Below are 26,208 nucleotides of genomic sequence, written 5' to 3'. Positions count from 1 at the left end.
AAACCGGCAAACGAACTTACCAATGTTTTAATCACAGTTTAAGAAGATGACAGATTTTTATTTTGGCGACAATCTAGCACTCAAGAATTATTGCCGATGATTTAGAAGAGAACAAATTTGTTGGACCAAAGAGACAGGGAAAGTCTTCAAACAACTATAACTGCTCTTGTATTTTCACCCTTTTGGAATGCCTTAAGGAAGAGAATTTAAAAAATGTAGTTTACACATTGCATAAAGCACTCCTTTATCCTATGACATTCTTAATAGGGTACACGTTTCATTGACAGTTTTATAGATTCTTTACACTGTAAAGACAATTTTTGCTTTGATGGAAAACTATGTGTTGTTTAGAGTACGCTCTTCCAGGTTCTCAGTTCCTGCTTTTATGGGGCGGGCTCTGCACCTTTCAGGCCTTTGAGCTATTTTAGGACTACATAAGTTGTAGCAGCAATGCAAAATAATTCTTGTTTACAGACGTGTAGGTACATTCTGTCTGGTGCGGGTTCCTCTGACTTTCCTCTTTCACTGTGGAAGAAGCCAGGTGTGCCTCTGTTTGCACATTCGTTTGAATACTTAAAAGTTTAAATAAAATCTTGAGGACATGTTTATTTTCTACCTGTATGAGAGTCGTGATTTTACTTTTATTTGTTTGGAAAACTATCCTTTAACAACAATATAAAGGAAAAAGAGTTTTATGAGTGGAAAGTTTTGAAATTCAGGGTCTATAGTCTCTGATCTCAGAGATGGTTACCACTCTTCTCTTTCTCCCTTTTTGTACCATAATTTTACTTTTCTTTCATTCAGCTAGTACTCCTTTTTTCCTTTTTTATTTTAAACCTCAGATAAACTTTTTGACAAGTGGCCAAACAATGCAACCATTTGTACTTTAAAGCTGTGCTCCACAGTTAAAACGAACAAGCCCATGAACATTTTAATCGCGGTTAAAAAATTACTTGTCTTTATTGTGGCAACAGTGTAGCATGCAAGAAATACTACTGATGATTTGTTAGAGAACTTAACTTTGTTGGATTTAACAGGGGAAACTCTTTAGATAATTATAAGCGCTGTACATTTTCACTTAACTCCCTTTTGGAAGTTCATCGTTTTATTGGGACCACCCATGGGAATCCCTACACTACATTCAAAGGAAACATCTCACAGCATCCAATAAACACAAGCAGGCGCTCACACTCACCGTGCCCCACCAGAGCGCGTCCGCGTAGGTGGAGAATTCCTTATTGGCGTCCTTTTCCACCAGGTAGACAAGGAAAGACGAAAAAATCAGAACCAAAAATCCTATGTACCAAGCTGTGATTAATTCCTAGATATAAAAGGAATGAGAGATTTTTAGAGGTGAAAAATCTTTGAAAAAGGGAAAAAAAAATACAAGCATGATTCCATGCGTTTGACTACTGCTTGGATACTTATGATGACTTTCACATAATCCACTACACCTTGTGTCCCACATTGCTTTAACCAATTACTGAAAAGATTAAGTTTGCTTTCGATGGGTTTAGTAAATATCATGGCAGCAAGGGAAGAAGTTAAGAACACCCTGCCCGCACCTGGGCGAGGGCACCCCCACCTTGCTGTGCGCGTAGACCACGGAGCCCAGCAGCTTCCAGGTGCCGCCGCGCCTGTCCATGCGCACCATGCGCAGGATCTGCAGGAAGCGCAGGCTGCGCAGCGCCGACGTGGCGAAGATGTTACCCTGAGTTTTGGCAGAAACTACCGCTATGGAGGCGATGAGAACGATGGTATCTGAAAGAAAGAGGGTGAAGCAGCCGTAAGTAGCACGACCGGGAGGTTTTAGTTTCCAAAACAGGATTTCAGAAAGGGTCCTTTTGACCTGTTTGGGGCCCAGGGAACTGCTCTTGAGCCCTAGGCCGGCATGCGCCACGCGGGCTCTGTGATCGCCGAGGAGTGGAAGGCGGAGGACGTGGCCTCCTGCGCCTGCTGCCCCGGTCTGACCCTCGGCCGTTCTCTGCTTTAGCCACGCAGGTTTGGACCACAAGCCGTTTAACCTTCAAAGGCCTGGACACCGCCTTCGGAAGGTCCGGTGCTCGGAGGGCTTCGGGCTGGCGCAGCGTCCCCACGGCAGTCCTGGCGGCACGGGTGGTCCTGCCTGTAGGAAGGGGCTTCTGCCTCTGCCCCTGCCCAAGCACCGCGGCCTGCTGGCTGATGCCACAGAGAGTACATAGCCTGTCCAGATGCGAAAGGGCTACTTCGCATAATCATGTCTCCTGTTTTCTTGCCGAAGAAGCTGGTAGCTCTGTTCTGCAGAAAATTCACTTGTGTTGTGGAGTCTGCACCTTTGCAGCCTCTTAGACAAAGGCCCCAACTGAGCGGACCGCTCTAAGCGTTCTGCTCTGAGTGCTTTGTACGGCGCCAGTCAGTTCTGGGTAAGTTCTGTACACAAGTTAATTAACATTCCATTTATTACAATAGAGGAGGTGATCATACATACCACGCACTGCATGGGAATGGATATTTAATGTTTGACATATTGACGTCTGGCTTAAATCATATCTGCCCTTTTGTCAGCTAAAAAGAGAAAAAGAGCAGCTAAGGAGAGCATAGAAAAGATGAATGACTTAATCGCTCCAAGGGTAAACATCTGAGCGAGGGAAGGTAGGCTTTGAAGTGGGAGAGGTGAAGTGGGATGAATGGCTTCCAATGGAGATTTTACAGTAGGTTAGCTTGACCTGATCATCCTCAGTAAGATGTCCTTCCTGCTGCGAGTGGGCTGTGCATGACCAGGTGGCCACACTCCAAAGAAGAGCTCCACCTCAGGGGGTCGCAGTTACTGATGTTTCTGGGAGCCTCAGGGGTAACTGCTGTGTGAATGTGTATCCTCTGCCCAGCCCAGTCGTGCCTGCATTCAGGAAGGCCTGGCCTCTGGCGTGCACTAACAGCATCCTTAGACTCACTCTCCTGGTGCCCTTTTGGGTCAGGACTTGGAGAGGGTCAGGGGCTGGCAGGACGTGGGTGAGCCAAAGGGATTCCTCCAGTCGCATCTGCACGCTGCGGGAGCTTGTGGCTGGGTGCACAGCCAGCCACAAATGCATCCTTTTCTCTCGCTCCATAGCTGTCGGAGATGAGAAGGAACTACCTACGTTGATACGGACATCAAAGACGTTAAGCGAGTAAAGTCAGTCGCAAAGCAGTATGTACAATGTACTCTTATTTAATAACACATATATTATACACCTAGGAAAGACATGTGAGAATAGACACAGAATATTACTATGAATTCTCTCTGGGGTAGAGAGTTGTGGTGAGTATGTGGATAAAGGGACTTTCTAAGTTATTAATTTTGGTAATGTTGGAGTTTTATAACAATGAAAATGTCTTTTGAAGTCAGGAAAAAACTTTAAAAAAGAGTTAAATGTGAAAACATCTCTTGGTTTTCATCATTTGGAGGGACTTACTTCCAAGACAAGTGGTCTACAGACAAAGGGACACTCCTTATATGGCCCTGATGGATATACATTTTGCTTCTATTTCTCATTGTAGGCCTGCTTCCTCACAAGTGTACAAAGGAAAGAAAAAGGTACAATATTAGAAAAAATTGAAGTAAGTAAATGACCAGTAGGGGTGCAGAAAGCACAGACTTAAAATTTACTTTGTGCCAGGCACTTCCTTTAGTTCTATGTCTTTTACAAATGTTATATTATTTTAATTCTTATAACACCCCGTGTTGGTTAGGTATTCCACAGATGAAAAAAGCGAGACACAAAAAACATATATTGTATTAGTTTTAAAAAATCAGCTATAGGCCTGTTACACTACAGCACAAAAAGTATGCTATAAAGTCAGTTCATTAGAGAAAACCTAGAAAAAGGAACCCTGTAGGTTTGAGAAAATTTCAAAAATTATGCACACAGTGAATCATAATCTAAAGGTTTTAAGTCACATAATATGTAAAGGTAACCACAGATTAGATTTAATACGCTCATTTTAATTCAGATCAGAAAGTCAGAGTTCAATGAAGTGAAGTCATAAATGAGCAACCACATGGCACACAATGAATGCACCCACAAAAATGTTTCTTGTTGGATTACAGTCATCCACGGGAATTTTGCTGTCAGTACCACCTAGATATTTCCCAGCTTAATATTTTAGAAGTTATGAGTACTCTTGACTTTCATTTTTATTTATGTATTTATTATTTTTGTAGACCATTACTTAGCACAAGGTTGGATACTTGTATCCGAAGTATCTAGAACAGTGCCTGAAACATGGTAGGCACTCAATAAATGTTTATAGAATAAACTTAGGTTAATAAACATTTAAAGGTAGCTTGAGCTTTGTTCTCTTACCACATCAGTGGCTTAATAACTGGAACATCAATCTAAAATACCTGTAAGTTAATCAAACCAGCACAGAATTCTACAGCAATATAATAATTCACAGCCGTCAGCCACTGATGTTTATAAAAAGGAAATCTCCCTAAGATTTACCTTTTATGACAGTGGGCAGCCGTGGTCTTTAAAGATGGCATCATAGGAGACCCCTGAACCACCGCCCTCCCAAAGACACACCAAATGAACAGCTACACACGCAGTAATTCCCTCGGCAGGAAATCCAGAAACTAGCCAAGGGGCTCCTATGCACTGGGAGAATGAGAAAACGCTCACATCAAAACGGCAGGAGAGGCTGAGATGCACTCGCCATAAACCCCAGTCCTAGCACACAGCAGGGACCTCCAACTCCCAGCTTTTCCCTGGGAGACTAAGGGTTTGAACCCCATTTTTAGTGCCCCAATTTTTAAGACTCCCACCAGAGGGATGGCCCCCCCCCCCCGAACACCTAGCTCTGAAAGCCGCGGGGCTTGCATCTGTGAGCCCCACACACTACAGCAAACACAAAAGCAGGTATTAGCGGGCGTGAGCACTGGGCCTCTGCTCACCCACCACCCGTGTCCAGGCAGAAACGCCAGTGTCCCCGATCTTTCCTGAAAGGGTTCTACTTGCGTACTTTAAAAGCTGCTGCCTGCCAGTCAGGCCTCTAATTTTTAGCATCCAACTAGGGAGTGACTGCAGTTCTCTCCTGAGACCACAGAAGCCGGTGGACGCCTCCCCTGGCCTCTCCCTCTGGCCTGCTCCAGTTTGCCAGTATCTCCCTCAGGAAGCTTTTATACACATCTGGTGCCCCAGCTTTTGAGGCTGCTGCTTGACAGAAGAACCCCTGGGTCACCTGGCTCTGACAGCCAGTGGGGCTTTCATTCAGGAGTCCCACAGGCCTGTAGCAAAGAAAGAAGTTCATAATGGGTTCCGGACCCCATAGCCCCCTCCCCCACTCCATGGCTGTATAACCGGGCCCAGTAGAGAGGGGACAGGTGAAATGCCCACCTCCCAGTTTCTCCTTGGATGGGGTCTAATGACACACTTTCCCCACTGCTCCTAAACTGGACCCTGTATCTAGGAGCTGACTGTGACCCTCCCCCTGGGACACTGATCGGTCTGGGCACATATTCAACCACTGGGCGCCACTAAAAACAGGGAAAGTGATTAGACAATCACATAGGTTTTAGAGACAACCAGAAGCCAAGGCTGGGCTGATTGATGACGTTCATCTCCCACACAAGATCAGTCTGTCAAGACTGGGGTAGGAGGCTGTTCATCTAACACACAGAAACCCACACAAAGAGTCAAGGAAAATGAAGAAACAAAGTAATATGTTCCAAACAAAAGAACAAGATAAACTACCAGCAGCAGATCTTAATGAAACAGACAACCTAGAAGAAATAGTTAAATTACTAGAAACATACAACCTACCAAGGCTAAATCAGGGAGAAATAGAAAAGCTGAACAGACCAATTACTAATAAAGAGATAGAATCAGTAATCAAAAACCTCCTAACAAACAAAAAAGTCCAGGACCAGAAGGCTTCACTGGTGAATTACACCAACATTTAAAGAGTAAGTGCCAATCCTTCTCAAACTCTTCCATAAAAAGAACAGAAGAGGAGGAAACACTTCCAAACTCATTTTATGAGGTCAGCATTACCCTGATATCAAAACCAGATAAGGACACCACAAGAAAATAAAAGTACATATGCCTGATGAATGTAAATGTAAAAGTCCTTAATGAAATCCCAGCAAACTGAATTCAACAGTACATTAAAAGGATCATACACCATGATCAAGTAGGATTTATTCCAGGGATGCAAGGACGGTTCAACATCTGCAAATCAATCAATGTGATGCACCACATGAACAAAAGGAAGGATAAAAATTATATGATCATCTCAATAGATATAGAAAAAGCACTTGACAAAATACACACACTTTCATGATAACAACTCTCAACAAAGTGGATATAGAGGGAATGCACCTCAACGTAATAAAGGCCACAAAACAAGCCCATAGGTAACATCATACTCAGTGGTAAAAAACTGAAAACTTTCCCTTTGTTTTGTTTCCCAGGAACAAATTATGATGCCCACTCTTGCCAGTTTTATTCACCTTAGTATTGGAAGTCTTAGCCATAGCAATTAGGCAAGAAAGAGAAATAAAAGTCATCCAAATCAGAAAGGAAGAAGTAAAACTGTCACTATTTGCAGATGACATATTATATATAGAAAACTCTAAAGACTCCACCAAAAACTGTTGGAAATAATAAATGAATTAAGCAAAGTTGCAGGACACAAAATAAATATTCAAAAATCAGTTGTGTTTCTATATACTAACAACAATTTATCAGAAAGAGATATTAAGGAAAAAATCCCATTTACAATAGCATCAAAAAGAATAAAATATTTAGGAAGGAGTTTGATCAAGGAGGTGAAAGATCTGTTCGGTGAAAACTATAAAACATTGATGAAAGAAAGTGAAGAAGACACTAATAAATGGAAAGATATTCTATGCTGATGGATTGGAAGAATTTGTATTGTTAAAATGTCCATACTACCCAAAGCAATCTACAGATTCAGTGCAATCTCTATCAAATTCCAGTGCTGTTTTTCACAGAAAAAGAACAGTCCCAAACTCGTATGGAATCACAAAGACCCTGAATAGCCAAAACAATCTTGAGAAGGAAGAACAAAACTAGAAACATCACACTTTCTCATTTCAAATTATATTACAAAGTTATAGTAATCAAAACAGTATGATGTTGGCATAAAAACAGACACATAGGTCAATGGAACAGAATAGAGAGCCCAGAAATAAACCCACACATATCTGGTGAGTTAATTAATGACAAAGGAGCCAAGAATATACAACGGGGAAAGGACAGGCTCTTCAATAAACGGTGTTGGGAAAACTGGGCAGTCACACGCAAAAGAATGAAACTGGACCACTATCTTACACCACTCACAATAATTAACTCAAAATGGATTAAAGACAAATGTAACACCTGAAACTATAAAACTCCTAGAAGAACATGGGGGTAAGCTTCTTGACATTTGCCTTGGCAATGATTTTTTGGATTTGACACCAAAAGCAAAGGCAAGAAAAGCAAAAATTAACAAGTGAAACTACAGCAAACTGAAAAGCTTCTGTACAGCAAAGGAAACCATCAACAAAATGAAAAGGCAATGAAAGAGAGAAAATATTTTCAAATCACATAGCTGATAAGGAGTTAATATCCAAAATATACAAATAACTAATACAAATTCAATAGTAAATAAGAAAAAAGAATCCAAAACCCCAAACAATCAAATTAAAAATCAGGCAGTGGATCTGAACAGACATTTTCCCAAAGACGACATACAAATGGCCAACATGTATTGAAAAGGTGCTCAATATCACTAATCATTAGGGAATGCAAATCAAAACCTCATACCTGTTAAAATGCTATATCAGAAAGGCAGGAGATAAACGTTGGAGAGGATGTGGAGAAATGGGAACCCTCCTACACGGTTGGTGGGAATGTAAATTGGTACAGCCACTATGGAAAACAGTATGGAGGTTCCTCAAAAAATTAAAAATAGAACTATCACAGGACACAGCAATCCTATTTCTGGGTGTATATCCAAAGATAATTAAAACAGGATCTTGAAAGATGTCTGCACATCCGTGTTCACTGCAGCATTATTCTCAATAGCCAAGATATGGAAACAACCTAAGTGTCCATCAATGAATGGATGAATGGGTAAAGAAGAGCTATCTATCTATCTGCCTACCTATCTATCAAAATATTGTACATCCATGAGAAAGAAGGAAATCCTAATGTCTACAAAAATGCGGATGGACCTCGAGGGCATTAAGCTAAGTGAAATAAGCCAGACAGAGAAAGACAGATACTGTATATCACTCATATGTGGAACCTAAAAAAGTAAAACTCATAGAAACCAAGACTAGAATCATGTTTACCAGGGTGTATGGGGTGGGGAGAAATGGGGAGATGTTGGTGAAAGACTGCAAACTTCCAGTTATAAGACGAATAAGTTCTGGGGAACCTAATGTACAGCATGGTGATTATAGTTAATAATACTGTATTATATATTTGAAAGTTGCTAAGAGAGTGAATCTTAAATATTTTCGCCACAAAAAAGAAATGGTAATTATGCGACGTGATGGAGTTGTTATCTCACAATCATTTTGCAGTATGTAAGTGTATCAAATCGACAGATTGTACGCAAACTTACACCATGTTTTTGTCAAGTACATTTCAATAAAGCTGGGGAAAAACTGGGTAGAACAGCTTAAGCTGCTCTAATAACAATTTAACTAATAACAATTAGTTATTTGTCCAAAATGTTTTTTGCAACATAGGAGCATTTGTTTTAAGTGAAGACAGCACCTGTAGGAATTACAGGTAGCCCTCAAGGCTCATTGGCTTCAGATTCATTTGTTCATCTGTTCGTGTATGAAGAAGTTAATTGAGGGTCAAGCATTGTATTAGACACTTGCATTAGAAATGAATATTCACTCATCAATCTGATCATCAATCTATTGCAAATGTTTATCAAGTCCCTACTGTGTACCAGGCATTGTGCCAAATGCTTTATGTGCACCAGTGGTTGTCAGTAGGGACAATTTTGCCCCCCGGGGGCATTTGGCAACGTCTGGAGACATATTTGGTTGTCATAACTGGGAAGGGGGTTGCTGCTGGCATCTAGTGGTGGAGGCCAGGGTTGCTTCAAAACATCCTACAATGCCGAGAACAGCCCTCTGAAAAAAGAATTACCAGTCCCCAGTGTTAGTAGTGCCAAGACTGGGAAACCCTGAAGTCCATCATTTCATTTAGTCCTCCCAACAGCCCTATGAGGGAGACAGTATCATTCCTTTCTCCTCCTTACAAATGAAGAACTGAGGCTTGCGGGGGTCAACTAGCCATACCTACAAGTGGCTGAGCTGGCCCTTACCTGACTCCAAAGCTGTGCCCTTAAGAGTCATGGTACCCCATTCCTTGGATAAAGGAAATCTAGAGTGACATGGGCTGGGGGGTAGTGGTGGCGGGGAGGGTGAAAGGGATAGGCTGTAAAAGCAGGTGGAAACTAAAGCAAGAATAAATTGTTACGATAAAGCATTGACGAAAGAAAGAAGTGCAGGGAGAATAAAGCAGAAATAAAATGGCACTAAAACAGATGGTACCTTTACGGATACATCCAGAGACAGTGGGGTTAGAGAAAGAAACACAACTGCTAATAAACAAGGAGGAGCTCCAAGCTGCATGAAGGAAAAAAAAAAAAGTGTAATCTGGAGCTCTTAAATGCCCTCCCAACGGAAACAGTGAGGAACAAGTCAGGAAGCAGGGAAGAAACAGTTACTGATGACAGGCAGCCCATTAGGGATGTGGAATATAGGCTTATAAGCTATTAGGAAGTAGGCTCACATATCCACTGAGTCACTTAGAATGTTTTATGGATGAATTCTTGAGACTTGAGGAGACTGCAAAGATGTGAATGAAGTAAATACTGTGATATTTAAGACACGTAGGGTGTGTATGAGGTTATAATTAGACCCCTCTGGAACTTTGCTCCAGGATTAGTCAGCAAAATCAATACAAATTGATCACCCCGGATGCTGAGTAAAAGGGATTAGTCACTGAAATACTGAAAAGCCCTCATTATAAGGTGGATTCACATCCAAGGTTACCCTATCATGGACCTAAGATTGGGTTAAAGCAGGGTCAATTGTATATCTGAACTTGGCGGGCGGTGTTTTGTTGCTACAATTACGTGACGCAATGCATCTATCAGAAAGTATATTTTAGTATGCTTGGCCTAATTTAAAATCATAAAGGGAAGAACTAAATCACATGGATTAAACAAAGCACAGCTGAACACTTTTATACTAGTAATTGTTAGGAGAGATAAGTTTTCTAGAGGTGAACCACAAAGGGGGTACATCTTGACATCTAGAAACTGTCTGGAGACTTCAGGTTTTAAGAATTTTTGTAAATTATGTTAGAGTCTCAGAAAGATTCCCCTAATAGCTAACATAAATTTCCCTCTTGCACTTTAAGGTCATTTCATCTTCTTGCCTCTGGGCAAAACAGAAGTGCAACAATTACTACATTCCTGGTGATTCTACCCTCTCCCACCTCCATTTTTGTTCTAATTCCTTGAGCTCTTTTCAGTGACTTCACTATAAGCTAAAATTTGGATAATTTTAATGAAATATCTGTTTTAAAATTATAAAAGTAATAGCTGCTATAAAAGGTCAAAACCTTAGACATACGTATAAGAAGTAAATTTATTTAATTAGCTAATTCTTTACTAAGGAGCTGTAAGTTCTTTAATTTTGGCTATTAAAATGATGCTGAAATGAATAGCCTTGTACACAAATTTTTGTAGGTATTCTCTTTAAGGATACATTCCTGGAGATTGGATTGCTGGGTTGAAGGCTGGCACATTTTGAGTTTCGATATCAAAGTGCCCTCCAAACGGTGGTAACAATGTATGAAAGTACTTATCTCTCCTTGCTAATAAAAAGCAATGCTAATAAAATAACGATAGTGATAATAATAGCTAAAATTTACTGTTTACTGTGTAATACTGTTCTAAGCAGTTTCAAGTATTACGTGGAATATTATAAATTTGTAATCTTTGCTAATATGATAGACAAAACATCACCTTTTTTTTTTTTTAACAGATTCATGTCATGAAGAAGTCATAGAAGGCAAGTCATCAAGAAGGCCTTTGCCCAAGATTATGAAACTACTTTCCTAGATTCTGCCTGGTGTACTTAGCTGCTCATTTAGTTAACATATGTACTCTGTTTGGCATGTCCTTTGTGGCAACGGTAGCTAGCTGTCCTCCACAGATACATGCTTATCTTCTGAGGCACAGAACTACCCCTGGGAAGCGGCTGCCTACCAGGGACGTCATTTCCCAGGTCCGCTCGCCTCTGGGTGGGGGAATGTGACCCGTCCTAGCCGATGGAAGGTGAGTGGAGATGGTGTGTGCCTCTTCCGGGCTGAGGGGAAGCAGATGGCCTTAGGGGCTGTCTTTTCCCGTCTGCCAGCTCATGTGGGCCTTCAGGATGTTCTTAGGGGCCAGATGCTGAAGATGGCGGGGCCTTGTCAGCCAGGTCCTGAGTGACCGCATGCAGCAGGGCTTCTACCACACACCCTAGCCCCAGCGAGAAGCACCTTCATTGGACTCTCAAATGCAAGGAAGAAATGAACTTCTAATTTGAGAAGTTACTGGAATTTGAGGATTTGTATGTTATAACAATTGGCATTACTCTAACTGAGACATCCTTAACTTTTATGAAATTTATGTTTGTCTCTGTGGTGAAGTAGAGAACTAATCTTTCTTTTTATCCTATGTGATAGCCAGTTTTTCCAATACCACCTACATAAAAAGCCTATTCTTTTCCAAATGTCTCCATATACTCATAGAGAGGTCTATTTCTAGATTCTTTCTGTTCTATTCCCTATGCGTCATCAGTATGACACTAGATATTAGACAGGGTAATATCCCTTCAATGTTACTCCTTTGTAAAAAAAGATTATGAATTATTCTAAACCTATTTATTTCTCCAGGTAAATTTCAGAATAAATGTACCCGTTAAAACCCCAGCATCCTGATACAGACTGCACGTTTGATTTTAGGTGAGCATCTTCTCTACTGCTTCCTTCATCTCACATCCAGCGAGCTGTGTACTTCTGCTGCTTCTGCTCCAAATATCTCCCCTCTCTCCCTCCTCCCACTGGTCCTGTGTCCCCCGGCTAAGGGCGAGGCTCCCTCTCTCCCGGCCACGCCACAGACTCCAAACAGCTCTTCTCACTCCTGTCTTTGCTTTCTCTAAACTCTTGTGTATTTTTTTGCCAGATTAAAATGTTAAAGTGATAACATTACTTCTCTGATCAAAAAAAGTTTGTTTTTCTTTTCCAATACTTAGAACAAAGATCAAATTCTGCTTCCCAGCTTCAAAGTGCTCTACAGAATGCTGCTCTTTCTGGAAAGCCCTTCCCCTTCCCCGTGTGGCCACCTCTCAGCTGCTGCTAGGGCTCAGCCCAGGTGCCAACTTGTCAAGGAGGCTGCCCTCACGCACTGGTGCCCGGGGCTCTGGGTGCACTCCTGTCACTCTTACGACCACTGTCAGTACCATCTGCTTGCCTGCCGGTCTCTCCCAGGAACTGTAAGACACTGAAGGCAGTCAAAACACTTATTTTTCCGTGTAACCTCAGTGCCTGCTCAGTACCTGCCATGGTAAGATGTTCAGTACTGATCTGACGGGTTATTTGCTTATAGTGAGCACAGAGACAGAACACTTTATAATTTCAAGGGTCTTAGAAACAATACAGTTAAAGAGCCATCATTTTGCAGTTGAGAAGCACGAATATACAAAATATATACAAGTAAAAAAATGTTAAAAAAGACCTTCAAGATGGCAGAGGGGTAAAACGTGGAGATCACCTTCCTCCCCACAGATACACCAGAAATACATCTACATGTGGAACGACTCCTACAGAACACCTACTGAACGCCGGCAGAAGGCCTCAGACCTCCCAAAAGGCAAGAAACTCCCCACGTACCTAGGTAGGGCAAAAGAAAAAAGAATAAACAGAGACAAAAGGATAGGGCCGGGACCTGCACCAGAGGGAGGGAGCCGTGAAGGAGGAAAGGTTTCCACACACTAGGAGCCCCTTCGTGGGCGGAGACTGTGGGTGGCGGAGCGGGGAAGCTTCGCAGCTGCGGGGGAGAGCGCAGCAACAGGGGTGCGGAGGGCAAAGTGGAGAAGTTCCCGCACAGAGGATCGGTGCCGACCGGCACTCACCAGCCCGAGAGGCTTGTCTGCTCATCCGCTGGGGCGGGCGGGGCTGCGAGCTGAGGCTCGGGCTTCGGTCGGAGCGCAGGGAGAGGACTGGGGTTGGCTGCGTGAACAGAGCCTGCAGGGGGTTAGTACGACACGGCTGGCCGGGAGGGAGTCCGGGGAAAAGTCTGGACCTGCCGAAGAGGCAAGGGACTTTTTCTTCCCTTTGTTTCCTGGTGCGTGAGGAGAGGGGCTTAAGAGCGCTGCTTAAAGGAGCTCCAGAGACGGGCGCGAGCTGCGGCTAAAAGCGTGGACCCCAGAAACGGGCACGAGCCGTGGCCATCAGCGCGGACCCCAGAGACGGGCGTGAGCTGCGCCTATCAGTGCGGACCCCAGAGACGGGCATGAGATGCTAAGGCTGCTGCTGCCGCCACCAAGAAGCCTGTGTGTGAGCGCAGGTCACTATCCACACCTCCCTTCCCGGGAGCCTGTGCAGCCCACCACTGCTAGGGTCCCGGGATCCAGGGACAACTTACCCGGGAGAACGCACGGCGTGCCTCAGGCTAGTGCAACGTCACGCCGGCCTCTGCCACTGCAGGCTCGCCCCGCACTCTGTGCCCCTCCCTCCCCCCCCCGAGTGAGCCAGAGCCCCCGAATCAGCGGCTCCTTTAACCCCGTCCTGTCTGAGTGGGAACAGACGCCCTCAGGTGACCTACACGCAGAGGCGGGGCCAAATCCAAAGCTGAGCCTCGGGAGCTGTGCAAACAAACGGAAAGGGAAATCTCTCCCAGCAGCCTCAGGAGGAGCGCATTAAATCTCCACAATCAACTTGATGTACCCTGCATCTGTGGAATACATGAATAGACAACGAATCATCCGAAAATTGAGGCGGTGGACTTTGGGAGCAACTGTAGACTTGGGGTTTGCTTTCTGCATCTAATTTGTTCCTGGTTTTATGTTTATCTTAGTTTAGTATCTAGAGTTTATTATCATTGGTAGATTTGTTTATTGATTTGGTTGCTTTCTTACTTTTTTCTTTATTTATAGATATATATATATTTTTCCTTTTTCTCTTTTCGTCAGGGTATGTGTATCCTTTTTTGTATGATTTTGTCTGTTTAGCTTTGCTTTTACCATTTGTCCCAGAGTTCTGTCTGTTCCTTTTTTATTCTGTTTTTTATTACTTTTTACTTTTTAAATTTTAAATAATTTTTTTATTTTAATAACTTTATTTTCCTTCCTTCCTTCCTTCCTCCCTTCCTCCCTTTTCTTTCTTTCTTCCTTTCTTTCTTTTTTTCTCCCTTTTCTTCTGAACCGTGTGGCTGACAGGGTCTTCGTGCTCCGGCCGGGTGTCAGGCCTGTGCTTCTGAGGTGGGGGAGCCGAGTTCTGGACACTGGTCCACCAGAAACCTCCCGGCTCCACAAAATAACAAATGGCGAAAGCTCTCCCAGAGATCTCCATCTCAATGCTAAGACCAGCTCCACTCAATGATCAGCAAACTCCAGTGTTGGACACCCTATGCCAAACAACTAGCAAGACAGGAACACAGCCCCATCCATTAGCAGAGAGGCTGCCTAAAATCATAATAAGGTCACAGACACCCCAAAACACACCACGGGATGTGGTCCTGCCCACCGGAAAGACGAGATCCAGCCTCATCTACCAGAAAGTAGGCATTAGTCCCCTCCACCAGGAAGCCTACACAACCCACTGAACCAACCTACTGGGGGAAGACACCAAAAACAACGGGAACTACGAACTACGAACCTGCAGCCTGCGAAAAGGAGACACCAAACACAGTAAGTTAAGCAAAATGAGAACACAGAGAAACACACAGCAGATGAAGGAACAAGACAAAAAACCCACCAGACCAAACAAATGAAGAGGAAATAGGCAGTCTACCTGAAAAAGAATTCAGAGTAATGATAGTAAAGGTGATCCAAAATCTTGGAAATAGAATGGAGAAAATAAACATTTAACAAGGACCTAGAAGAACTAAAGAGCAAACAAACAATGATGAACAACACAATAAATGAAATTAAAAATTCTCTAGTAGGAATCAATAGCAGAATAACTGAGGCAGAAGAACAGGTAAGTGACCTGGAAGAAAAAGAGTGGAAATAACTGCCACAGAGCAGAATAAAGAAAAAAGAATGAAAAGAATTGAGGATACTCTCAGAGACATCTAGGACAACATTAAATGCACTAATACTCAAATTATAGGGGTCCCAGAAGCAGAAGAGAAAAAGACAGGGACTGAGAAAACATTTGAAGAGATTATAGTTGAAAACTTCCCTAATATGGGAAAGGATTAGTCAATCGAGTCCAAGAAGTGCAGAGAGTCCCATACAGGATAAATGCAAGGAGAAACATGCCAAGATACATATTAATCAAACTATCAAAAGTTAAATACAAAGAAAACACATTAAAAGCAGTAAGGGAAAAGAAACAACATACGCGGGAATCGCCATAAGGTTAACAGCTGATCTTTCAGCAGAAACTCTGCAAGCCAGAAGGGAGTAGCAGGACATATTTAAAGTGGTGAAAGAGAAAAACCTACAACCAAGATTACTCCACCCAGCTAGCATCTCATTCAGATTCTGCAGAGAAATTAAAACCTTTACAGACAAGCAAAAGATAAGAGAATTCAGCACCACCAAACCAGCTTAACAACAAATGCTAAAGGAATTTCTCTAGGCAGGAAATACAAAAGAAGGAAAAGACCTACAATAACAAACCCAAAACAATTAAGAAAATGGTAATAGGAACATACATATCGATAACTACCTTAAATGTAAATGGATTAAATGCTCCAACCAAAAGACATAGACTGGGTGAATTGATAGAACAAAAAGATCCGTATATATGCTGTCTACAAGAGAACCACTTCAGACCTAGGGACATATACAGACTGAAAGTGAGGGGATGGAAAAAGATGTTCCATGCAAATGGAAATCAAAAGAAAGCTGGAGTAGCAATTCTCATATCAGACAAAATAGACTTTAAAATAAAGACTATTACAAGAGAGAAAGAAGGACACATAATGATCAAAGGATCAATCCAAGAAGAAGATATAACAATTGTAAATATTTATGCACCCAACACAGGAGCACCTCAATACATAAGGCAAATGCTAACAGCCATGAAAGGGGAAATTGACAGTAACACAGTCATAGTAGGGGACATTAAGACCTTATTTTCACCAATGGAGAGATCATCCAAAATGAAAATAAATAAGGAAACACAAACTTTAAATGATACATTAAACACGATAGACTTAATTGATATTTATAGGACATTCCATCCAAAAAAAATAGAATACACTTTTTTCTCAAGTGCTCCTGGAACATTCTCCAGGATAGATCATATCTTGGGTCACAAATCAAGCCTTGGTAAATTGAAGAAAACTGAAATTGTATCGAGTATCTTTTCTGAGCACAATGCTATGAGACTAGATATCAATTACAGGAAAAAAATCTGTAAAAAATACAAGCACATGAAGGTTAAACAGTACACTACTAAATAACCAAGAGATCACTGAAGAAATCAAAGAGGAAAATAAAAAACCTAGAAACAAATGATAATGAAAACACGACGACCCAAAACCTATGGGATGCAGCAAAAGAGGTTCTAAGAGGAAAGTTTATAGCAATACAATCCTACCTCAAGAAACAAGAAACATCTCAAATAAACAACCTAACCTTACACCTAAAGCAATTAGAGAAAGAAGACCAAAAAACCCCCCAAAGTTAGCAGAAGGTAAGGAATCATAAAGATCAGATCAGAAATAAATGAAAAAGAAATGAAGGGAACAATAGCAAAGATCAATAAAACTAAAAGCTGGTTCTTTGAGAAGATAAAGTTGATAAACCATTAGCCAGACTCATCAAGAAAAAAAGGGAGAAGACTCAAATCAATGGAATTAGAAATGGAAAAGAAGTAACAACTGACACTGCAGAAATACAAAGAATCATGAGACATTACTACAAGCAACTATATGCCAATACAATGGACAAACTGGAAGAAATGGACAAATTCTTAGAAAAGCACAACCTTATGAGACTGAACCAGAAAGAAACAGAAAATATAAACAGACCAATCACAAGCACTGAAATTGAAACTGTGATTAAAAATCTTCCAACAAACAAAAGCCAAGGACCAGATGGCTCCACAGGCGAATTGTATCAAACATTTAGAGAAGAGCTAACACCCATCCTTCTCAAACTCTTCCAAAATATAGCAGAGGGAGGAACACTCCCAAACTCATTCTACGAGGCCACCACCACCCTGACACCAAAACCAGATGAAGATGTCACAAAGAAAGAAAACTACAGGCCAATATTACTGATGAACATAGATGCAAAAATGCTCAACAAAATACTAGCAAACAGAATCCAAGAGCACACAAAAAGGATCATACACCGTGATCAAGTGGGGTTTATCCCAGGAATACAAGGATTCTTCAATATACACAAGTCAATCAATGTGATAAACCATATTAACAAATTGAAGGAGAAAAACTGTACGATCATCTCAATAGATGCAGAAAAAGCTTTTGACAAAACTCAACACCCATTTATGATAAAAACCCTCCAGAAAGTAGGCATAGAGGGAACTTACCTCAACATAATAGAGGCCATATATGACAAACCCACAGCCAACATCGTTCTCAATGGTGAAAAACTGAAACCATTTTCACTAAGATCAGGAACAAGACAAGGTTGTCCACTCTCACCACTATTATTCAACATAGTTTTGGAAGTTTTAGCCACAGCAATCAGAGAAGAAAAAGAAATAAAAGGAATCCAAATAGGAAAAGAAGAAGTAAAGCTGTCACTGTTTGCAGATGACATAATACTATACTTAGAGAATCCTAAAGATACTACCAGAAAACTACTAGAGCTAATCAATGAATCTGATAAAGTAGCAGGATACAAAATTAAGGCACAGAAATCTCTGGCATTCCTATACACTAATGATGAAAAATCTGAAAGAGAAATCAAGTAAACACTCCCACTTACCACTGCAACAAAAAGAATAAAATACCTAGGAATAAACCTACCTATGGAGACAAAAGACCTGTATGCAGAAAACTATAGGACAATGATGAAAGAAATTAAAGATGATACAAACAGATGGAGCGGTAAACGATATTCTTGGATTGGAAGAATGAACATTGTGAAAATGCCTATACTACCCAAAGCAATCTACAGATTCAATGCAATCCCTATCAAACTACCAGTGGCATATTTCACAGAACTAGACCAAAGAATTTCACAATTTGTACGGCAACATAAAAGACCCCGAATAGCTAAAGCAATCATGAGAGAGAAAAACGGAGCTGGACGAAGCAGGCTCCTGGACTCCAGACTATACTACAAAGCTACAGTAATTATGACAGTACGGTAGTGGCACAAAACAGAAATATAGATCAATGGAACAGGATAGAAAGCCCAGAGGTAAACCCACGCACATATGGTCACCTTATTTTTGATAAAGGAGTCAAGAATATACAATGGAGAAAAGACAGCCTCTTCAATAAGTGGTGCTGGGAAACTGGACAGCTACATGTAAAAGAATGAAATTAGAACACTCCCTAACACCATACACAAAAATAAACTCAAAATGGATTAAAGACCTAAATGTAAGGCCAGACACAGAGGAAAACATAGGCAGAACACTCCATGACATAAATCAGAGCAAGATGCTTTTTGACCCACCTCCTAGAGAAATGGAAATAAAGACAAAAATAAACAAATGGGACCTAAAAAAAAAAAACAAAACACATAGATTGAAACGCAAAAAAAAACTTCAAAGAAATATTCGCAACACATATGATCATGGACAAAGGATTAATATCATTAATATATAAAAATAAACTAATAAGAAAACATGCTGGTAGAAAATTGGACAGAAGGCATAAATATAAATTTAACCCTAAGAAGAAGTAAAAATGGCCAATAAGTATATGGAAAGAAGTTCTTTATAATTTCTAGTTTTTAAATTTAAGATAGTAGCAAGGTACCATTTTAATCTATCAAACTAACAAAGTTTAAAAAACAAATAGTGAATATTGCCAAGGAGGAGGAGAAAAAGGTCTTTCATGAAGGTTTTATTTAACAATAAAATGGTTTAATTTTGGGAGGAGGGGCCTTTTGCATCATAGGCCAAAAGTATTAACTATTTGAAACCTATTATTTAAGTAATTTTACTTCTAGGAATTTAACCTAGTGAAAAAATTGTAATGTCAATAAAGGTTTGCAGAAGAAGGCTTATTATACTATTATTAAATAATATAAAAATTAGATCTAGGGACTTCCCTGGTGGCACAGTGGTTAAGAATCTGCCTGTCAAGAAAGGGGACACGGGTTCGAGCCCTGGTCTGGGAAGGTCCCACATGACGCGGAGCAACTAAGCCCGTGCGCCACAATTACTGGGCCTGCGCTCTAGAGCCCGCGAGCCACAACTACTGAAGCCCGTGCACCTAGAGCCCATGCTCTGCAACAAGAGAAGCCACGACAAGGAGAAGCCCGTGCACTGCAACGAAGACTAGACCCCGCTCACCGCAACTAGAGAAAGCCTGAGCGCGGCAATGAAGACCCAACACAGCCATCAATGAATGAATGAATGAATAAATTAATTAAAAAAAGATCTAATTCAAATCTCTAACAAAAATGGATTCATCAAAAACAATCCAGTCCATCTATTCTGGAGCATGGACTATGGAATCCATCTGCCTGAGTTCCAACCCTGGCTCTGCCTCTTATTAGCTGCGTTACCCGGGTTAAGTTAGTGAACCTCTCTCTCTGTGCTTCTATTTCTTTATCTGTAAAATGAGAATCATACAAGTGTCTCTATCATAGAGACGTTGTGATAACTAAATAAGTTAGCACATTCGAAAGATCTTAGTACAGTGCTAGCCCATAATAAATTTTATCTAATTTATTATCATTAGTAGTAATAGTACCATGGATAATACTACTCCAATACATCATTATGCAAAGAACTGCTTACACAGCAGGATTCAAAGGTTGATACCAACATTGCCCCCAAAGAATTACGTGTTGTTATAGTACACATAAAACTAAATACTATAAGTACCTATGCTGCATGCTAACAGTGACTCTCTTTGGGTGGTGGGATTATGTGTAAAGTTTAGTTTCTTTATGCACATCTCTTTTGTCCAAATGATCTATAATAAGCCTGTGTTCCTTCTGTAATGAGAAAAGGGAGCATTATTATTTACTTAAAATAAGAAGCTATGGCCCAGGGAGGCTAGCACGTTGGCCAAGGAAGTTTATCGAGTCAGTGGTGGGAAAGAGAAGGGAAAAGGCATTCACTGAGTGTCCCTGGTGTATGGGGCTATGCCAGGTGCTCAGCACACAGGCTCTATTCCAGCGCTTCTCCATACCGGCCCTCTGAGGAGGCACAGGGCTGTGAGTGTGGACCTACTGCGAGAGAGCCCAGGTCCTCCTAGCTGTGGAACCTCAGGCCTACTAATCTAGATGAGTCTTGGAGTGTTCTCTTGTAAGGAGACGGAACCATTCCTCACAGGGCTGCTGTGAGGATTCAGTGAGATAATACACAGAAAGCCCTTAGTCTGCCTCACTGTGCCTGTCACGATGTTAACATCTCTGCTTAAAAAAATATTTTACACACACACACTTTTACAGATCAGTAAATTGATACCAAGGAATTTCAGGAATCTTATCCAAGGCCTTTTAGCTAGTAAATGGGGCCAACTATCAAGTCCATATCTGCCTGGTTCTAAAGTGCTTTCATTTTATTCCATACTTCTTTTTTGATAACATTTCTTTTGTAAAAAGACCAGTAAACAGGGATGTAGGCAAGTCTTACATGCTGAAATATAAATCTCCACAGAGTAAAAGATTATGAAGGACAGGGAATACAACTACTTGCAAATGGTCTACATTCAGGGAAATTTAGCAGAAATCTTATAACTACCCAATTTTTATATTTTAGGTTGTCTCAATGGGATGCAGCCTATGACAGTGTACTGGTCAGCCTGTCTTGTCTACGTGGGACCATTTCTGCATGAATTGGTGAATTTTCAGTGTACCACGTATGTCATGTGCCAGATGCTTTAGTGCCAACAGAACAGCAAGACAGGAGGAATTGCAATTTTGTGGTCCCACTGTATTTTCCTACAAATACAAAATTGTAACCTCTCAAAAAGAACAGAGATACAAAGTGTGGAAGCAGGAGCTTGAGCTGTCCTGGTCCAACCATCAGTTCCCTTAGGGCTGGTTTCCGTATCTTCAAGAGTGAGATGGACTAAACTGGAAAGGGTCCAAGATGCTTCCTGACTCTGTTCCTAGAATTCTAAGTGGTACATTCTTTATTTGGAGACTAAGTGGTTCAATGACGAGCCATCAGCAGGAGTTTTTGGAAATGATTTTTCTCGTGTTAAGTGTTAAGGCAATTCATTCATTCATGCAGTAGTTCACTCAACAAATGCTTTCAGTGCACGTCTGCTGTGCGCTGAGCACAGTGGAGAGAGCAGTGAAGAAAACAGAAGCTTTTCTGCCCTCAAGGAGCTAACGTTCTATAACACAGTGTATTGTAGACTGACGTTACACAAATGAGTAAGTACAGAATTCAAGGTCAGGTAGTGACACAGACTCTTGAGAAATAACAAGCAGGGCAAGGGGTGGGGCCGCAGGGTAACAGGCGGTGCTCTTGGGGCAGGTGGTCTGGGAGGACGTCCTGAGGTGATGATGCAGGAGCCCAGGTCTAGTGAGGTGATGGGGTGACCGTGGCCCCGTCTGGGGGAGCTGTCCCAGGCAGGAGGTGTGAAGACCCTGAGGTGGAGCAGGTCGTGTGCACAAGGGCAGGTGAGGAGGCCAGTGTAGCTTGAGAGGAGCAGTGGGGACTCGGGCCCCACCACGGCGGCTCTGGAAAGAGCTTCAGCTGTCCTTCCAGGCGTGGTGGGTTTGGGGCAGAAGAGTGCAGGATCAGATTTGTATTTTCCAAGGTCCATTTTGGTTGCCTTTGGGAACCAGATCAGGAGGGGCTGGAAAACATGAGCGGAGGTCACAGGCCAAGGAAGAAGCTACTGCCGGCGTCTGGACCGAGGGTGAGAGCAGCTTCAGCGGAGCCAGGTCGAAGTGAGGAGGACGCAGGGAGGGGGTGCACTGGGGACACGTGAGGGGAAGGTGTCAAGGCTCGCTGAAGGTTTGATGGTGGGGTGCGACACAAAGAAGGGGCTCGAAGGGTGGCTTCAGGACTTCTGGCCTGAGCCATTTGGTGAATAAAGGCTGTCTGTTGAGATGCGGGACTAGTGCGCTTGCGGGGGGGGGGGGCAGAAAGGAGGGCTGTTTGAGGGGTAAAAGCAGCAGTTCGGTTTTGGCCGTATCAAGTTTGAGACGCCCTCTCGACATCTGGGAGACAGTGGGTAAGGCTGAAGTTCGGGAAGAGGTCAGGGTTGCAGAGTCAGGCAGCAGGTGTGCGCGTGCGGTGTGCGTGCACGTCTGGTGCACGCGCGTGTGCATGTGGTGCCACAGGACTAATCTCCAGTATCAGTAACACACTGAAACTTTTGCTTCTGGGTGTGATTACAGACCTTTAACTTCAGATGCGGTACAGGCTGCAGGATGTGAGGAAGCTGTTTCTTTCCTTGTGAAACAGCGAGGAGGCATTTGTCCTCTGAGAGCCGCGGTGAACGAGTGGGAGGCAAACACATCCTATTTAAGGCACACCCTGGTACCCTGAGTGAATTACCTAGGTGTAACCCCATCAGTCCTCGATAAATCAAAAGGATGGAAAGACAGGGGCATTTCTGGATGATTCAGAACATGTTTTAGGGCCATGACAAGTTGGCTTTATATTATGTTTCTTTATATAGAAAGTACAAGAATGGCTTTGAGAAGCAGCAGTTTTGCACACATCTGAGGAAGATGTTTAAAATTTTCACCTAGCGCCTATTTTCATACACACCAAACGGCAAACCTGCAGTCACTTTCAACTCAGCAGAGCCCCACATCAGTATTTGACTACACGGCTAAAAAAAGATTTGGATTCCCACCAGCGAATGCTCACAACTTCCACTGGAAATCCCCTAATATCCTACGATGAAATCTAATGCTTAGATGTCTTGTTCAGTGCGCTGACCTGAGTGCTTATCCACCAAGAGTGAAACAGTGATGTCATTACAGGTATAACTTTACAGAGTAAAAACAAAATATCTAGCTTTCGATACTACTTTTTGGTACTTACTCCAAGCAGTTACTTGACACTGATTCTTTGAATCTTCGCGGGCAGTTGTGTTTACTAGTATTGGGATAGGTACTTTCTCTTTGAGAAGCTTGATACTTATTTTCAGATGACATGCAGGTTTTGATTAATCATCGCCTACTACTAAAAGCTTTTGAAAGGATATCTTCAGAAGTTCTTTGAATAGACTGTGCTATTTGCATTTTGCAGGTGGAGACGCCTTTTCAGCTAAAATGTCAGTAACCAAAGGACACCTGTGGGTGGGAATTGACTCTGTCATTTGGGGATTTTGAGAATTACCTGGTACACCTGGTTCTCAGTCTTTTTCAAGACACAATTTCTTATTTTTAGAAATAAGAAATAGATACAGTTTAGGCTTCTGGATAATCCTTAGGGATAAACCCTGGGGTGTGAAAACGGACTTTTCCTTCTGTGAAGAATGAAAAGATAGTGCTTTAAAAGAGGGAATTTGAGTAAATACAGGCCACAAATGAATACCTGACACTCGTTATAATTTTGAAATTCCTACTTGTTGCCATGTGCAGATCTATTATATCCTTCTATCTATACTTTTTGGGGGATTATTAATCAAACAGATCACGATTAATTACACACCTAAGCTCCACCTTTAATAATCATATCTGTGGCAAAATTCGTCCTCATTGGCACTAGATAAAGGGCAGTTTTTAGAGCTTTCTAATTTCAATTTTGCTTTTATGTGTTGCTGTTGTCGAACTCTACAAAGTATATTGCTGTTCTTATCTGTGCTTACAAGGAAAGAAATAGAGTCCCAGAGAGGCTTGTACAAGATGATAGAATAAGTTACTTCCAGAGACAGCATTAGAACTCATGGGAACCAACATGAGCCTGCAGCTCAGACTGTGGGATGTCTCACGACAAATCCTAAAGCCACGATGACAGATCCCACTCTGGGCTCACTTTCTTTTCATTATCAATCCCTTTCCTACTGTCACAAGATTTTTGAATAAGACACGCTCTGTTTAGAGGAGAACAAAAAAACAAGGTTTATTGGAAGCATGTGGTGATACAACCTGGGGACGCTTTGCAAAGAGCTGGAGACTGCCCCTCAGGGCAGCCCCATCGGGGCAGGGTATGTCCCCACAAACTAAGTGTGGAGAGGCAGCAAGAAAGCATAATTCAAAACAGTTTCAGTTTTAATGTTATGATCAGTAAATATTCCAGAGAACCACAGAAACTTGATAAGAGATGGATTCTGAAGTCACATGATGGCAAACGTCCTGAGGATTAGCTACACTACTTTGATCTCCACATTCCAAATACAGATTTGGAGTCTGTGGTAGGAGCTAAAATCAAATATTTAAAACATTTTGCAAAAGGCAGAAGTAAAAAAATTGAGAAAAAAGTAGCAGAAGAGCGTCCTGTAAAAGAGCCTGCAATTACCAGCATGCAAATAAGTACTGATACTTTATTTAACAAGATCATCACATTCACATGACCAAATTAAAGTAGGGAACTGAAGCAATTGGATTAAAAAAATTCAGGCAAAAATTATTCTTCTGAAAACTCCTGATAACTGAGGTAAAGGTGTTACTTTTTATCTTGCATTGCTTGGATAATTGCCACATTTTTCTTCATTTCTTCATATTGTGTTTACCTTGTGTACATAGAGGATGCAATGCAGGGGTGAGGTTCTGCAGGTGAATGCCTACTAGCTTGCCATTTTTTTTGAATTTTTTTTCACTCAATACACATTTATTGTGGCCAGAAATTGCTAGGACCTGGGCTTTTAAGAGTAAAGGGCATGGACAGGGCATGGATGGGTGGACGAGTCCGATACCCACGCAGAGGTGAAAGGACGGCTGGCAAGATGGACGGAAGGGAGTGACCACGACCAGGGTGATACCTGTTCAGATGGCAGAATCGAGGAGCAGGGCAGGCCCAGGTAACCTGGTTAAGGGCCAAGGAAGCCCCTCTGGGAGAAACGTGGGTTAAGCCATAGTGAACAGCCAGTCAAAAACAAAGCTACAAAACCCCTCTGCACATACGTTAGGGACCATAACACAACCATTTCTGAAATGACCACATCTAAAGAGCTCTAGACTCAGAAAGTACCTTGAGTGGTTCCTTTCCCCACTCCTCCTCTTTTAAAATAAAATGTATTCTTATTTAAGACACATGGACTCTTAAATTCAAGGAATTTAGTACTGAGGGAGATAATTTAAGAAAACATACCAAGAGGTCTTACTGAGCTGATAACTCTTTTCTGATTGTATTTGTTGATTCTAGGATTGTTCACTTCGTTCCTACTTATTATCTTCATGTGAACATGTTATTCTTAAAAAATTTTTTTTTTTACAAATAAAAGCAATGTGAATATATACTCTTATTTTTGTCTTTTCTTACACAAAAAGTAGCACACTTTTTATGTATATATGTAGTATTGCAGCATCCTTTTTCTTTTATTTAATACATCTTGGATCCTTCTGTATCTAACCAAAAGGTCTTCTTCATTGTGTTCACAGTTTATTCAGCTGTATTTACTGCTTACTACAAATTGATGCAACTATCAGGAAGGAGAGTAAATGCTGTGTAATTTTGGTAGTAGTGACACTTTTCCATAAGGGTGACACCATTTTGCACTCCTGTTTCCTCACAGTCTCAGTAAAAAAGTAAGTGATCAGACTTTGGAATTTGCCCATCTGACAGGTGAGAAAATGCTGCCTTTTGTGTATCTTTCTTATGAGTGAGATTGAGTGTGTTTAAGAGATGCATGTGTATTTCTTTTGCTGTGAACTCTCTGTTCACGTTCATTTCCTATCTTTTATTTTCCACTGGG

The 26,208-nt window shown here is 41.7% G+C and overlaps 1 protein-coding gene across 1 annotated transcript in view; it reads right to left on the bottom strand.

Annotated features, from left to right (window-relative positions):
• KCNQ5 (potassium voltage-gated channel subfamily Q member 5) overlaps positions 1 to 26,208 on the bottom strand; it is a 576,674-nt gene that overhangs the window by 106,310 nt on the left and 444,156 nt on the right. The window contains exons 4-5 of the mRNA XM_022590395.3: positions 1,586 to 1,761; positions 1,196 to 1,321 (exon numbers count right to left, since the gene is read on the bottom strand). Of these exons, the coding sequence (XP_022446103.2) occupies positions 1,196 to 1,321; positions 1,586 to 1,761 (302 nt within the window). The remainder of the gene's footprint in view (positions 1 to 1,195; positions 1,322 to 1,585; positions 1,762 to 26,208) is intronic.

The sequence above is a fragment of the Delphinapterus leucas genome, chromosome 12 (assembly GCF_059928025.1).
Source record: "Delphinapterus leucas isolate spDelLeu-1000000601 "Yukka" chromosome 12, BTC_Dleu_Yukka2, whole genome shotgun sequence".
Lineage (NCBI taxonomy): Eukaryota > Metazoa > Chordata > Mammalia > Artiodactyla > Monodontidae > Delphinapterus > Delphinapterus leucas.
This window is presented reverse-complemented; position numbering and strand designations above follow the sequence as displayed.